We start from the raw sequence: 16622 nt of genomic DNA, 5'->3' as shown, positions 1-16622 counted from the left end.
AGTAATCAATAATATTAAACACACACACACACACTAAGCTAAAAAGAGCTAATTTGTAAAAGAAGCATACAAGTAATAAACAAACCAGCATAAAACAAGATCTTTAAAGAAGGGCAAAATAAAATGTCTTTGGTGCCAGGGAGATATCAAAATGGGAGCCAATTGAGACCCTCTGGCAGAGTGTTTCAAAGCCTGGGAACCACCACTAAAATGGCCCTGTCCTCAGATAGCAAGCCTCTTAAAATTCCAGCTATCACTCCACCACTAAAAAGGCCCTGTCCTCAGACAGCAGGCCTCTTATGATTCCAGCCATCACTCCACCACTAAAAAGGCCCTGTCCTCAGACAGCAGGCCTCTTATGATTCCAGCCATCACTCCACCACTAAAAAGGCCCTGTCCTCAGACAGCAGGCCTCTTATGATTCCAGCCATCACTCCACCACTAAAAAGGCCCTGTCCTCAGACAGCAAGCCTCTTATGATTCCAGCCATCACTCCACCACTAAAAAGGCCCTGTCCTCAGACAGCAGGCCTCTTATGATTCCAGCCATCACTCCACCACTAAAAAGGCCCTGTCCTCAGACAGCAAGCCTCTTATGATTCCAGCCATCACTCCACCACTAAAAAGGCCCTGTCCTCAGACAGCAGGCCTCTTATGATTCCAGCCATCACTCCACCACAAAAAAGGCTCCATCCTCAGATAGGAGAGCCTCTTCTGATGATTCCAGCTAACACCCTCTAGTATAATGGCAAGTTGGGGAGGGACCCTACCTCAGCATGATGTAGTAGTAATGGGGGACTTCAATTTCCCTGATATTTGTTGGAAGACAAATCCTGCAAAACATGGCCCCTCCAGAAAATTCCTGACTTGTATGGCAGATAACTTCCTCCTACAGAAAGCAGAGGAAGGAACTAGAGGATCAGCTATCCTTGACTTGATCCTAACCAACAGAGATGACTTAGTGGATAAAGTAGCAGTTACAGGAACTCTGGGGGAAAGCAACCATGTTGTACTTGAGTTCTTGGTTCTAAGGGAAGCAAAAGCCGAGTGTAGTCAAACGCGTACCCTGGATTTTAGGAAAGCCAATTTTAATAAACTCAGAACAATGATAAGTAAGGTCCCATGGCAAGCAACTCCAATGAGAAAAGGAGTCCAAGATGGGTGGGAGCTTTTAAAAAAGGAAATTCTCAAGGCACAATTACAAACAATTCCAAAAAGAAGAAAAGGTGGAAGACAACAGAAGAAGCCAATGTGGCTTCACAAAGAGCTTAGAGATGACCTGAAAACTAAAAAGGACACATATAGGAAGTGGAAGGAAGGCCAAGCTACAAAGTAAGAGTACAGGCAGGTAGCACAGAATTGCAGGGGTGGTGTTAGGAAGGCTAAAGCTGAGAATGAGCTGAGGTTAGCGAGGGATGCGATAAGCAACAAAAAGGCTTTCTTCAGCTACATGCATAGTAAAAGACAGAGGAAAGAAATGGTGGTTCAGCTATTAAATAAGGATGGCAAAATGACAACATGACAAAGAAAAGGCAGAGGTGCTCAATTCCTACTTTGGCTCAGTCTTCTCCAAAAAAAGGATATATGACCCTGCTGGCAATGGTGAAGTGCAGGCTGAAGGGGCAGAATTGCAGCTTGAGATTGATAGGCATATGGTCAAGGAACACCTAATTGCTTTGAGTAAGTTCAAATCTCCAGGGCCAGATGAACTGCATCCTAGAGTAATAAAGGAACTGGCAGAAGAACTCTCAGAACTGCTGTCTATTCTCTTTGAGAAATCATGGAGAATGGGCAAAGTGCCAGATGACTGGAGGAGGGCTAATGTTGTCCCTATCTTCAAAAAGGATAAAAAGGAGGAACTTGGAAACTACAGATCAGTCAGTCTGACATCAATCCCTGGGAAAATTCTGGAGCAGATTATAAAGCAATAGATCTGTAAGCACCTTGAAAACAATGCCGTGATTATTCGAAGCCAACATGGATTTGTCAAGAATAAATTCTGCCAGACGAATCTGATCTCATTTTTTGCTCAGGTAACCTCCCTTGTGGACTGTGGGAATACTGTAGACATAATATACCTTGACTTCAGCAAAGCTTTCGACAAAGTGCCCCATGATATCCTGATGAGCAAACTAGCTCAAAGTGGGCTAGATGAACCAACAATCCGGTGGATCCACAGTTGGCTACAGAATCGGACTCAAAAGAGTGCTGATCAATGGGATCTTCTCAAACTGGGAAGAGGTAATGAGCAGGGTACCGCAGGGCTCAGTCCTGGGCCCAGTGCTCTTCAACATTTGTATTAATGACTCGGAGGAGGAGGTGCAGGGAATGCTGATCAAATGTGCAGATGACACAAAATTGGATGCGATAGCTAATACCTTGGAAGACAGAAACAAAATTCAAAGTGATCTTGATAGAGTGGAGCGCTGAGCAGAAAACAACAGAATGACATTTAATAGGGATAAATGCCAAGTTCTGCACCTAGGAAAAAGAAACCAAATGCACAGTTACAAGATGGGGGATACCTGGCTCAACAACACTATAAGCGAGAAGGATCTTGGAATTGTTGTAGATCACAAGTTGAATATGAGCCAACAATGTGATGTGGCTGCAAAAAAAGGCAAATGCTATTTTGGGCTGCATTAATAGAAGCATAGCTTCCGAATCTCAGGAAGCACTCATTCCCCTCTACTCAGCACTGGTTAGGCCTCATCTGGAGTACTGTGTCCAGTTCTGGTCACCACATTTTAAGAAGGATGCAGACAAGCTGGAGAGGGTTCAGAGGAGGGCAACAAAGATGATCAGGGGACTGGAAACAAAGCCCTATGAAGAGAGACTGAAAGAACTGGGCATGTTTAGCCTTGAGAAGAGAAGACTGAGGGGAGATATGATAGCGCTCTTCAAGTACTTGGAATTCAACACCCTAACCAAGCTATAATTCCCAAGACTCTTTGCTAAAACCCAGAACAGTTGAACTGGTACCAAACCAGTACACGTTTGTACTGCAGATATGGCCTTAGTGATATGTTGTAATACGACTTTTGGTTTCTGATTCTCAGAGTACACCTTTGGTTCTGTTAAAGAGTCAGTATAATCTATAATGAGAGCCAATGTGGTATAGTGGTGAAAGTGTTAGAGTGGGACTCAGGAGGTCTGGGTTCTAGTCCCCAGTTGGCCATGAAGCTCACTGGGTGACTTTGGGCCACTCACAGACTCTCAGCCTAGCCTACCTCACAGGGGTGTTGTAGGGATAAAATTGAGAGGAAGAGGTCCATTTATGCCTTGGCCTCTTTGCAGGAAAGGTGGGATATAAATATAATACATATAATTAATAAATAAAAATTCATTGTGGTGTGTGCATGTGTATGTGTGTGTGTACACACACACACACACACATGTGTGTTCACTAAAAAGAAACATATGTCAGTCATGAACAACAGCACTCAATAAATTATGTTAAATAGATCTGAATTACCTGTATAGACGGAGGATTTCAAATCACCGCCAAGCCTTAGCTTATCCTTATAGCACAAGAGGATGACACCTTAAGCTCTGCTCTGCAAGAAGGCTTACCTGTGTGCTAACTACTACCTAATCCCCAGGAAAATGTACAACATTACATGTACAGTAGATTAAATTAAGCATCTCTTTCCATCTTCCAAAGATCAGAGTAGTAGACAGAGTTGGATGCTACTCCGGTTAGACCCTGATCATATTGTGCCCAAAATAAGCCAGTGGTTAACAGTAACACTGTTTTGACATAGAAGAATGGGGGGAGGGAGTTGGGGGCAGGGAGTGGAGGACAGATGAAAGAGAATTTGTGGCTCCGCTCCCTCCATCTCCAAAAGCTCTAGGTTGGATCCACCCCTCGTGCAAGCAGAAGTCTGCTAATGCAAAGGAACGTCCGCTCACATGATGGGACATCCTTGTCCTCTCCTCCCCCATGCAGCCCCCCACATGTGCCCCAAAACTGATCCAAAGGGTCCCTCAACCCTCCAGCAGAGATCTGCGGGACACAGCAAGCTGCAGTGTAGGGAAAGGGAAGTCCACTTGACCAGCAGTTCCCTCCCACTGGCCAAATGACACAACTGGACACAACCTAACTGGAACGTTGGAAGCTGCCAGATATCAGGTCAAGCTATTGGTTCATGTAGCCCAGAATTGTCTACTCTGACTGGTAGAATCTCACCATGGTCTCAGAAAGAGAATGGTCTATTCCCATCTCCTGCTACCTGATGCTTTTAATGGGAGATGCTTGATTAGTTGAGGCCTATTGCATACCAAGCAAGGGAGGTAGTAAAACCTTTCTTGGATTGGCCACTTTAGGCTACAGATTAGGGGTGAAGGAATTGCTAAGGATGTCAGAGGAATCCGGTGGGGGTGGAGCTTGAGATTTCGTTGGCTTGGCCCCCTGGACTCTGTTCTGATTTCCATCAGCTGGCCTGACTTGGTCTGCAGGAAGACAGGGCAGCTGGCAGATGGGGGGGGGGGATTGTTTTAGTTTGTGTAAATAGACATTTGCACAAATTGTAGGTGCAAATTGTGCAAATGTCTATTTACACATTTTAAAAAACAAACAAACACCTGAAAATGTTCCCAGATTCCTGGGAAAACCCGCAGCTTGGCTCACAGATACAAGCTGAGTCAGGGGTGCCATGGAAATCTGGCAAGCCCCAAAAGGACCAGATTTCCCAGGAACAGAAATCCCTAGGAATTGTATAATTGAATTTTGAAAGAGGGAGGGAGGGAGGGAGGGGGGGAGGGAGGGAGAATGTTGGAGAAATCCACAACAGATTCAAATGAGTTTGGATTTCTATGAATCCAACCTGTGGATTCCTCAGTGGACCGGCTTTTTCTGGGTTGTGCAGATTCCATGGACTTGTAGGCCTTTAAAAAAACAATCTGGGAGAGAAGATTTGCGTAAATTTTCACTTCCATTCATGCACGTTAGCACTAATATGCATTAGTGCAAGTGGAATGACATCTTTGTACATCCCTAAAATATATTCAATTCCATCAAGGAGTGGATGATGGAACAAAAGATGCTTGACAATCCACAAAACACAAATGGAGTGGATTTAACAAAATCCATATATCCGTGTGTGTGTGTGTGTGTGTGTGTGTGTGTGTGTGTGTCCCTGCATGGAGAAAACTAGCCTGTTAAAGGAACAAGTTCTAGCTTAGTTTTTGCCTTGGTGAACTACATTTTTTATGGACAAGAAATTGTTTTCCTTTAACTCAGCCGCACAATTTCCCACTCACAGTCTGGAGCAGTACAGCCCAGGAATGGTTTGAAAACCTCATTTGCTGTTTGCACAAACCAGGCCTTCAACAGGCAGCTTATTGTCCTTGAAGTCTCAAATACATTTTGTCTGCTCCTGTCTAAATTGGCTGAGACCTCTGCCTATAAGCTAGTACTCCGAGGGAAGGATTCAGGTTTTAATAGGCTATATCTCATCTGCAGAGAGGTCTCCATGTATAGCAAGGTATAAATAATAAATTAGAATGCAGTTGGTATCACACTCTGTATATATAGCAAAATGTGCTATTTTTGCTGGGGGAGACAACATAGGGACTTTGGGCTCTGACATAGGGCTCTGACTTAGGGATGTATGAAAGTCACTTACCTTTCGCGGATTATGTTGATGGTGGGCGGGAAGGCTTTCCGTCCCTCCCCCCGGAATCCTCGACGTGGGGGAGGCGCTCCATTCGTCCCCCCCATAATCCTCCACGGCTGGCTGTGCTCCACGGCAGCTCCATGGAGCAGCCGGCCAGCCCCAGCCAGACCAGAGCCATCCGCTGCCGGATTTCTGGCCACGGAGGGCTCTGGGGGGGGGGGAATGCATATGCAAATGGTGGTGGCTACAGCCGCCGCCATTTGCGTTCCTTATTTTTGCCATCTTAATCTACGTAAATATTTACGTAGACTAAGATGGCGAAAATAAGGGGAACGCAAATACCGTAGCCGCCATTTGCATACGCCTTTTATTTTTTTTACCCAGACTAGGGATGTACAAAAATTCCGCCATGGATCTCGGGAAGGCCGAATGCCAGTGCATTCGGACCCCTGAAATCGGTGGCGGAATGGCCTGCCACCCCCCGCCACCCCCCCCGGGATGAGACTTACCTTGGGCGGATCTTCCTGGCAGCGGCTCTGGTGGCGGCTCTGGCAGCGGTGAGGTGGTGGCGGCGGCGGCGGCGGCCGGTCTTCCGACCGGCTGCCGCCGCCGCCATTTCCAGTTTTTTTTTTTTTAAAAAGTGATAGGCTACATAAAGATTTACGTAGCCTATCACGGCTAGGTTTTTTTAAAAAAACCATAATAGGCTATGTAAATGTTTACATAGCCTATCACGGCTGACTTTAAAAAACAAAACAAAACAATGTGCGTATGCAAATGGCGGCGGCCATGGCTGCCGCCATTTGTGTTCCTTATTTTGGCACGTCTTAGTCTACATAAACATTTACGCTGCGGAATCGCTGCGGAGCACAGCTGGCTGGCCAGGATTCCGGGGGGGAGGAACGGAGCGCCTCCCCCCCGGCGAGGATTCCGGGGGGAGGAACGGAGCGCCTCCCCCCCCGGCAAGGATTCCGGGGGGAGGAACGGAGCGCCTCCCCCCCGGCGAGGATTCCGGGGGGAGGAACGGAGCGCCTCCCCCCCAACCATAAACATAATCCGCGAAAGGTAAGTAACTTTCGTACATCCCTAACCCTGATGTGATAGGCTACGTAAAAACTTACGTAGCCTATCACGTCTTGGTAAAAAAAAAAAAAAAACCCTGCAAATGGCGGCGGCGGCAGCCGGTCAGAAGACCAGCCGCCGAAGCTGCCGCCGGAGCCACCGCCGCCCGGAAGATCCGCCCCAGGTAAATCATGTCCCGGGGGGATCCTCGGGGGGGCGGGGGATGGCAGGCCGTTCTGCCACAGATTTCGGGGGGCCGAATGCACTGGCATTCGGCCACACCGTGATCCGTGGCAGAATTCTCTGCCATCCCTACTTTGACTTGGATTCCTGCATTGAGCAGGGGGTTGGACTCAACGGCCTTGTAGGCCCCTTCCAACCCCACTGTTCTATGATTCTATGATTCTAGGGCACTCCTTTTTCTGACAATAACATTCCAAAGGGCAACAAGCATGCCAGAGCCTGAAAAAATGTAATTCCACGGGGGCCTACTTAACCTAAACCTTGGAAGACACCACACTAACCCTGTTGCTCTTTTTACTAGATTGGAGACATCCCTGTTGTCTCCTCTTTTGGTAAGGGGGAAAAAGACAGACAGACATAGAATCAGAGACACTTCCATATGTCTTTATGGGCATAACATCTGCTACCTCTGCCATTGCTCTTATAAGAGCAGTCTGGATGGGGGGGGGTCTCTCTGGTTCAGCGGTGTCAAACCTCTTTCAGTTCTAGGGCCCAAATTCCATTTCAGAGAAGCTATCAGGGGCTGCATTCCAGTGGTGGGCAGGGACAAAGGCAGAGAATGGTGGGTGTGGTGGAGATATTTGTAGAGATGAACTGGCCCAAGTAGAAAGATTGATCTCACACATGTCCTCCCCCCCACCAATTGCCCCGAACATGCTCCCTACTAGGGATGGTACAGGCACCCAATTCTGTCTGGGAATTCAGCAGAACACCCCCTGCCCACACCCCCAAGCCCCGCTCGCTGAGCCCCTACATCTGCTTGCCCTCTGCCTGCACTCAGTGAGCAGCCTGCACTCATCCCGGTGGCCTCGTCGAGCTCTGTGGTCACCATTTTGAAAAAATGGCGACCACAAAAATGCACATTTTTGCAAGTGCACATTTTTGCACATATGCAAATATGTGCATTTTGTGCATGTGTAAATATGCACATTTTTGCAATCACCACTGTATTTTTTTCAAAAAATGGCAACCGTGGAGCTTGCCAAGGCTGCCAGGATGAATGTGGGCTGTTCACCAAGTGCAGGAGGAGCTCAAGCATGGTCCGATGGGTTTGCAGATCCCTACTCCCCACTGCAGACACATATTTGTCTAATAAGGAAAACATAGGGTTGGGAGCTCCACATTCTCCTCCTAGCACCCTCAATGAGATTAGTTATGTGAGCAGAGAGACAGAGAGCATCGTGTATCCCACCTTAGGCAGAGCTCAAACCTTGACTCTGAACCAGATGTGGAGGGAGCACCCAGATGCATTGGGCCAGCAGCATGAGTGGCAGAGGTGTAGGGACAGCCTTCCCCAAGCTGGTGCCCTCCAGATGTGTTGAACTACAGCTACCATCATCCTCACCCACATGGAAACGGATGGTGGCAATTGTATTCCAACCCATCTGGAGGGCACCAGCTTGGGGAAGGCTGTGCTTGATAGTGACTTGGGCCATAATGTCAACAAAAGGGGCTCAGATCAGCCCCCTCTCCCCAAACTGGGACCTCCAGAGAATGTAGTGGGCTCTCCCACACCGGAGGCATTCAAGATGAAGCTGGACAGCCATCTGTCAGGGATGCTTTGCCTTGGATTCCTGCATTGAGCAGGGGGTAGGACTCAGTGGTCTCATAGGCCCCTTCCAACCCTACTATTCTATGAATCTATGATTCTAACCCTGTTGAGTAAAGGGACTGCTCCCTAGGGATCTCAGACACTTGTATGTCTGCACCAACAGAGCTGTCAATGAGCCTGGAATGTACTAATGGTGAGGAGGCAGAGCGCTGGCTCCAGGCCAGAGGGCTGTCCCTTTAAGAAGTTCCCAGGAAAGGGGTGGAGCTTGGGAAGACTGATCCGGTGCTGTAGGGATAAATGTTCCCCATTCAGCACCAGATTTCATCAGAGCAAGTTGCCCGCTTGGAGCTCTCTTGAGTCTCCTTGCCCCACTGTGGGCTTCTTCTGAAGGACAGGACAGGGAGAGGAAGAGAGCTACGAAACTCTATGCTGCCCGTCTCTCACTTGGAAAGGGTTTCTCCAGGAAGTGCCCTTTGACCGTCTGGTTGGCTGTCCCCAGGTAGTTGGTCGCCACAATGGTGTAGTTGCCGTTGTTGTAGTGGGTCGGATGGTTGAAGAGCAAGCAGCCATCGGACACTTCCCCCTCCTGGAAGAATTCCATGCGGATGAAGTCTGTCTCCCTGAGAAGCTGCCCATTGAACAGCCAGTGGATTTGGGGTGGAGGGTTCCCATGGACCAAGAACTCGATGCAGTGTTCCATGTGCCGGATGGGCTCTAACAAGCTGATAACGCGGGGAGGATCTAAAGAGAGGGAGAGAAACACAAAAGGAATTGCAAATGGTGGCAACCAACAGCAACACAAACTGGACAGCCTAAGCTTTCTGGAAATTCTGGTGGCAGTAGGGTTGGGCCAAGCTTTGAAACATTTAAAAGAGTCACTCAAATTGCATGGAGGTGCAAAGCAAAAACAGAGGGAAAGCTGTCGCCCTCTCTGTTACATGTGGTTGGGGAGGGTCAAAGGTTTCTTTTGGGGGGGGAGGGATCCCACCACTCAAGCTGTGTCCCACCTCCAAAACTGCTAAACTACTGTCCCCACTTTTGCAACCTGTAATGGTGCCATGAAGTGTGGGGTGTATTGCCCCCTAAATGAGAGCGGCTTGAGAGTCCTAACACCTTTGACTGGTGATCAGATAGACATATGATAGAACAGCCTCCCCCAACTTGGTGCCCTCCAGATGTGTTTGGACTACAAGTCCCATCATCCTGCACCATGGGCATGGGAGCTGTAGTCCAACACATCTCTAGGGTGGTGGGTTGGGGAAGCTCATGACACAATACACTAAGGAGAGTTACACATGGTGAAGAACCATACATTAGACACCACTTAATGGTCTTCAAACCAGCCTTCCCTAACCTAGGCCCTTCCAGATATTTTGTACTACAAGGCCATGACCATTGGCAATCCTGACTAGGGCTGATGGGAATTGCAGTCCAAAGTATTCAGAGAGATCTATGTTGGGGAAGGCTGCTTTAAAATGTCCTTTGGTATTCACAGTTATGATAGCAAAAGGGTAGGGAACATTCCTCCACTCTTCTCCAGACTTCCAGTGCATTCTTGATTCTTGTGGATGGAGTAGGGATGGCGGAGAAATCCTCCACGGACCCCAGTGAGGCTGGATTTAAAAGAATTCAGCCTCCGGAGTCCATGGAGGATTGGAAGACTTAGCTCTGCCTCCCGGATGAATCCTCAATGGCCAGATCTTCCCCGCTGGCCAGCTCTGAATCACCAGCGATACGGCTGCCATTGCCATATCACTGGCTGGGCTGATTGACTATGGACACAAATGGCATCCACTACACCATTTGCAGCCATAAAGGTCTTAGTTCAAGCTAAATGAAGCCATTTACAGCTGCATTTAGCTTAAACTAAGACCTTTATGGCCGCAAATGGCGTATTGAATGCCATTTGCATCTGTAGTCAATCAGCCCAGCCAGCGATACAGCAATGGCAGCTTTATTGCTGGTGCTCCGGAGCCAGCCGGTGGCTCTGCGGAATTGTGGCAGAGTGGAGCCAGCCGGGTAGGATTCTGGGGGGAGGGAGGGATCACCTCCCCCCCCCCCGCGGACCCTGCACCTAGACCTGGAGGTAAGTATTTTGTACATCCCTAGGATGGAGTAGAATTCTTAATGTAGGCTATATACATATGCTGTTGGAATCCACAGAAATAAACAATGTAATATTCCCATGAAATTAATGTTAACCAATATGTCATCTTTCTTTTCTTCCTTTCTTTTTTTAGTAGTAAGTTTCTAGCCCTTATGGCTGAGAAGAAGTGCTTGAAAGCTGAACCATCTCAGATGCCAGAGAGATCATAGAATCATAGAACAGTAGGGTTGGAAGGGGCCTAAAAGACCATCGAGTTCAACCCCCTGCTCAACACAGGAAGCCATGTCAAAGCATCTCCGACAGGTGGCTGTCCAGCTTCATCTTGAATGCCTCTGGTGTGGGGAGAGCCCACCACCTCCCTAGGTCATTGGTTCCATTGCCTGGAGCAATATCTCCAAATAGCTGAGCTATATCTCCACTGCTGGGGGGGGGGGGATTCAATGCTCCATCAAGCATATCACACCTCCCTAGGACTAGCAAATTCAGAATATGTTTCGCAAAATACATTTTTTTTAAATCATGTTTGTGCATAATTTATTCAAGTTGCAATATTCAACGTTTCTTGGTGCAGAATGTTAATATTTTAGCACAGAACATGCACAACTTGGCCTAAGCCCACTTTAGTGAGTACAAAAATGGGAACAAGAGCAGTAGGTCTTCTAGATTAAATGTATACAAAGCTTAATGGGACGATATTGTGTTTGAGGCATGAGATACCAGAACACTCATTTGTTTCTTGTCCTTATGGGCAAAGGACCAGTTCAAATGTTAACCACGCTCATGGGAGCACCATCAAAAAGCTTTTCTCTGTTCTGGTGACTCATGCAGAAGCCATAACATCTAAAAGCTCGTGACTATATGTCACATATGCACAATACCTTCCATTAGCATGGAACACACTGGGGCAGGCACAGGCAGTAACAGGATTTTAGATAGGGCAAGTGAGATTCTGGGTTTGCAAACAAAGTGTTCTAAATGGCTCATGCACAGGGCAGCAGGAAACTGTCAAAGCCTCTGAACTTCAAGCCAATTTAAATTGGAGTCTGCATCCATATGCCTCAATGGAGTTTGGGATGTGGATCCCAGTGGACAATATGACATAGCTTTATGCCACTGGGTAGGACTAGGAGCATCGCAGAGGCAAAGGATCATCTCCCTGCTTTTCAATATTTCATTCGAGACTATCTCACTACATACCTATGGGATTCTACTCAGCCACTGCTCTGTGTATATAAAATTGGACTGTACATGCATATAGGGACAAGCTGGAGAGGAAGGGAATTCCTCTGCCCTTTGAAAGCCTAGGGGGTAAGGAAGTAAGCATGTACCTATTAGCAAGGATTCCCAAGGATTGGACTCATGGGAAAATGTTTACATGTGTAGGAATGTACATAAGACAACACGTAAGTCTTCTGAACAGCAAGTTCCCGGACTGAGATCCACAGTAGAAGAGCCAGCATGCATGCCAAGGGAGAAATTAACACACACAAAAAAAGGTTGTCTGTGCACCTAAAGGGTAGAATCCAACTAAAGACCTACTTAGAGTAGAGCCACTGAAATGAATGGGGGGGGGGACCTGAGTAGAGACATAACTTCCCTGCCAGTAAGTGTTGCAGCACTAACACTGGTAGGTGTTATACTGCTCATCATACTGGTAGGGGTACTGTACTTTGCGTTACGACAGCGGTGCAGAACTTCAGACCCGAGGGACAAATCCAGCCTTCTGGTGGTCTCAATTTGGCTCTCTGGGGTTCCCCAGAATACCACACCCCCTTCCTCTGGCACTGCCCCTTTCCCCCAGTCACCAATCATTTGGTGGTTTCCTGACTTTTGTGCAGATTTTCCCCATTCTAAAACATTGAAATGCCTCTCCTACGGCATAGTTACTTTCAGTAGAAGCTAAAATATATTGGGTTCTTTTTTTGCATTTTGGGCCCTGCCCCCTTTGTCTTGAGCCCCACCCATCGCTGGAATGCTTCACCTACCCATTCATTCACAACTTCTCTGGAATACAATCTGGCCCGCAGGCTGAAACAGTTTCTGCAGCCCTGCACTAAAGCAATGTAAATGTTGTGCCCAAATGTTGTGTCAGGCAAAGCTGAATTGTACAACCTGCACAAATTTTGCAAAAGTCCAATTCATGGGGAAGGGTAAAAGTGTATGCAGATGCTGATGTTCAGGCTCCAGGTAATGGCTGGACCCAGAAGAATGTATACAGGAGAAAGTGAGATGGCACAAAGGATTCAGATGAGTGGATTTCCATTAGGGATGTCCAGGAATCTGGTGGGAAACCCCCTACCTGCTCTTTTCAATACTGCTCGCTGATTGTAATACACAGATAAAGAGAAATGGCCTTTATGGATCTCAGAGAACGTAACAGGACACATGGAAGGATGTTGAGTCTAGGGATGCTGGAGAATTCTGCTGTGGACTCAAATGAGGCCAGATTCCCAAGAATCTGACCTCCAGAGTCCACAGCAGAGAGGCCACACTTACCTCCGGCTCTGCAGGATTTCCAGCGGAGCATCTCTCTAGCTCCCCAGAAGATGCAATACACTAATGGTGGCTGCCATTAGCCTATCGCGGGGAAAGAATCAGCCGTAAATGGTGTGTTGCACTCAGTTTGTGGCTGTAAAGCACTGACTTCCTGATCGTTAGATCAATATGACAATGGAACCAATTCCCTAGGGAGGTGGTGGGCTCTCCCACACTGGAAGCATTCAAGATGAAGCTGGACAGCCACTTGTCCGGGATGCTTTGACTTGGGTTCCAGCATTGAGCAGGGGGTTGGACTCAATGGTCTTGTAGGCCCCTTCCAACCCTACTATTCTATGATTCTATGACTTTGACTGAAATACAGCCATAAACGGCTGTAGTTTAGGTCAAAATCAGTGCTTTATGGCTGCAAATGGTGTACAATATGCCATTTACGGCTGTATTTTCCCATGATAGGCTAATGGCAGCTGCCATTAGAGCATCATGTCTTATAGGGATCTGGAGAGCCACTCCACCAACTCCAGCAGATGTGGCTGGGCTCCAGAGGATTCCAAGGGGCCCAAGCAGCCTGAATTGCCCCACTACAGTAACAGAACCCTTCTCGGACTGGACAGTGGGGGATTCATACATCCCGAGTTGAGCCTAAGCTATGTGTTGGTGGAAACAGCAGCCATTTGTATTAGTACTACCATCTCCTCTTTCACCCCAAGGAACTGTGGAGAAATTTCCACCCTCGAAGAACAATTCTCAGGTCTTGGGATGTATGAGAATTTTGTTTCAATTTGCAAAACATCACCTGCCCCATTCAAATCCCCGAACACGAATAGGAACGGGAGCACTTAAAAAAACAAAAGCTTGCACATCACCAAACTTGTGATTGTATTCAAAAAATGCTCTTTTCTTTGGGAAAAGGTGCACTTTAAAATGTGCTTCCCCCCCCAAAAAAAATATGCATTTCCACACTTTAGTCAAGGGGGGGAAACTGTGCACACTTCTGAAAAATGCACAAAGAAATGTGCACTTTCCCCATTCAAACAAACAAACAAACAAAAAAACAGGTCACACTTGAAAATGGGAGTGAAGTGAGCCAAGCTTTGCAGTAGAGGTTGGGGAATCTCGACAAACTTGATCATCCCTGGGTCACCCATCCTTGACCAGGTCTTCCTGGGGAAGCCCATGACCATTGTTCTTTGTTTGTTTCCATTGTTGATTTTCCCTACCTTTTATTGCTGAGATCTTCTGCAGGAAAAAGAAAAGAAGAAAGTACAAAAATATCCCATGCCCCTGCCTGCCTGCCCTCCCTTACACCCCTGAGACCACAATCTCCCCCTTCCCCATCAACTTACAATAAACAGTGAGAAGCACACTGGCATTAGACATCCCCACCACGTTTTCGGCAATACACGTCAGCAGGAACCCATTGTCCTCATTGGTGACGTTCACGAGGGTTAGATTGATGGAATGAACGTTGGTCCAGTTGGCGTTTGTCTGAAAACCATCACCAAAGAGAGGGATAAATATGATTTTTTTTTTGTAAAGTGCTGTTGAACCTACACCCACTTGATGCTCCCAGAACAGCAATGCAGAACTTCCAGCCCATGGGCCAAATTTGGCCTGCAGAGGATCCCAGCCTGCCCCTCTCCTAGGACCCCTTCCTTGACATCATTTCCATCCATTTTACCTTTTTCTGTGGGGAGAGATGCACAGAGTGCCATACCTCTTTCTGCACAAAGAAAGGGGTTCACCCGGTGGCTGAAGTTTCTTCCCTTATGTGCCACTTCCCACCCCAATTGTGATTGTGTTCAGTGTGTGAAAGAGGTGCCTGACTTGGATGGTGCTTAAAGGATCAGCTGGTCCAAGCACCAGCCAAGGCCCTTTCTCCATGTAGAGAGAGGCACAGAGGCCCATGACTCTCTCTACATGGAGAAAGGAGAAGTGGGTGGGTCATAAGTGGATGATGTCAGGGGAAGGGCTTTGGTGTGGGGCCTACCCTGACTTCATCTGATCTGCCAGATTGGTCTTGTCTGAGGGCCTGGGGCAACAGGGGGAGTGTCAGGATTCCTTTAGGCCCCACTTTATTTCAGCGCCATAGACAAACACAGACGAGAGGCGTCAGTCTACAGCTTTTATTCCATTACTTCACAGGGTCACACAGATGCAAATTCTCAGTGACTCTCAGTGTACAAAGGAATGTTTTCAGGGGAATTCAAAAGGAAGTTAAGAGAGTTGCCCACCATTTGAAGTGGAAGGCGGTCTCACTAACCTAACTTAAGGGGGGGAGCAACCTCTCTCTCGTGAGGCTTCTGAGCGCAGCTTCTCATGCAAGGCCAATCAGGTAGACCCTCTAAGTTCTGCCCCTGCCTTCTCTCTCTTTGCTCTGTGTCTGCACCTGGCATCTATTAGAGCAGACTCTCCACACCCCCTTCTGTTCACTGTCTCTCACAGGAGTGTGTGAAGAGGAACCCTCATCCTCAGCCAGCTGGGCATTTGTAACCTGAGAAGCTGGCCCAGTCATGTCTGGACTATCCTGGGAAAACACCTCCCACATGTCTGGCAGTTCTCCTTCAGAATCTGAACTGCTATCCCCCTTCCTGCGCTCAGAAACAACCCTGACAGGGAGGGGGAGAAATCTGGCCCTAAAACCAAGAAAAAGTCCCCGCCCTTGTCCTAGAACAAGAGAACCCTACATCCTGCCCATTGTACAACCACGATGCACATCTTTAACAAACTTGAAGAAGACTGAAGGCTGCCTGAAGTTCAAAGGTAATCCTTTTCTCTAATCCCCCATGTATGCAGAGGAGGTCTTTTAAATTGTGTTCAGATAACTCAAGCAGAAAAGAGAATCTGGGTTTAGCCTCCTACCTGATGAGTGTTGATAGAACGTAGATTGATCACCATCCAATCAACATCAGGCAGAGGGGAGCCAGAGCCATTGCAGGTGATAACAGCATTTTCACCCTCACACACAGTCAGATTCACATGGCTGACGCTGATTTCAGGCAGATCTAAAGAAACCCGACCAACACAAACATGTCCGTGTCAAGAGAATGTTCAACCGAGGCAAACAAACAGAACCACTAAGGCTCAAACTTGCTTGTCCTAATCTTACTTAAACTGCAAGCCCATTCAGGACTACTGGGAAGGAAGTCCTATGGAGTCCAATGGGACTTGATCCCAAGTAAATGTGTACAGGATTGTAGCCTAGGAAGTAGTGTTGTGCTAAAAATGTCCTCCACATTTTTTTCCCAACCATTCTCTTTCTATTTCATACAAAAGAACTTGGTGGGGGGGAAGAAATGTTCTAAGGTGAAGAAAAATTCAGAGAAATTCTCATGGATGAGGTTTAGGGTTCTTGTGCTTACCTTACTTATGAAGTAGCCAAGGAGTGTGTGTGAGTGTCCTGTATTTCATTATACAACCATGTCTATGACTGCCAGCAGCCTCCCTAGCTTCCCACATTCAATTAAAGTAGGGATGTCAGAGAATTCCGCCACGGATCTCGGTGAGGCTGAATGCCAGGGCATTCAGCCCCCTGAAATCTGTAG

General features: G+C 47.4%; 1 protein-coding gene across 2 annotated transcripts in view; it reads right to left on the bottom strand.

Annotated features, from left to right (window-relative positions):
- Positions 1-16622, bottom strand: part of NTRK3 (neurotrophic receptor tyrosine kinase 3) — a 749187-nt gene that overhangs the window by 457438 nt on the left and 275127 nt on the right. For both annotated transcript variants that reach the window (XM_084817344.1, XM_084817345.1), the window contains exons 6-8: positions 15940-16082; positions 14424-14565; positions 8919-9215 (exon numbers count right to left, since the gene is read on the bottom strand). In XM_084817344.1, the coding sequence (XP_084673470.1) occupies positions 8919-9215; positions 14424-14565; positions 15940-16082 (582 nt within the window). The remainder of the gene's footprint in view (positions 1-8918; positions 9216-14423; positions 14566-15939; positions 16083-16622) is intronic.

Source organism: Heloderma suspectum, chromosome 11 (assembly GCF_057233095.1).
Source record: "Heloderma suspectum isolate Gila_16-S chromosome 11, 16-S_ref, whole genome shotgun sequence".
NCBI lineage: Eukaryota > Metazoa > Chordata > Lepidosauria > Squamata > Helodermatidae > Heloderma > Heloderma suspectum.
The sequence above is the reverse complement of the archived record's forward strand: the minus strand, read 5'-3'. Positions and strand labels throughout refer to the sequence as shown.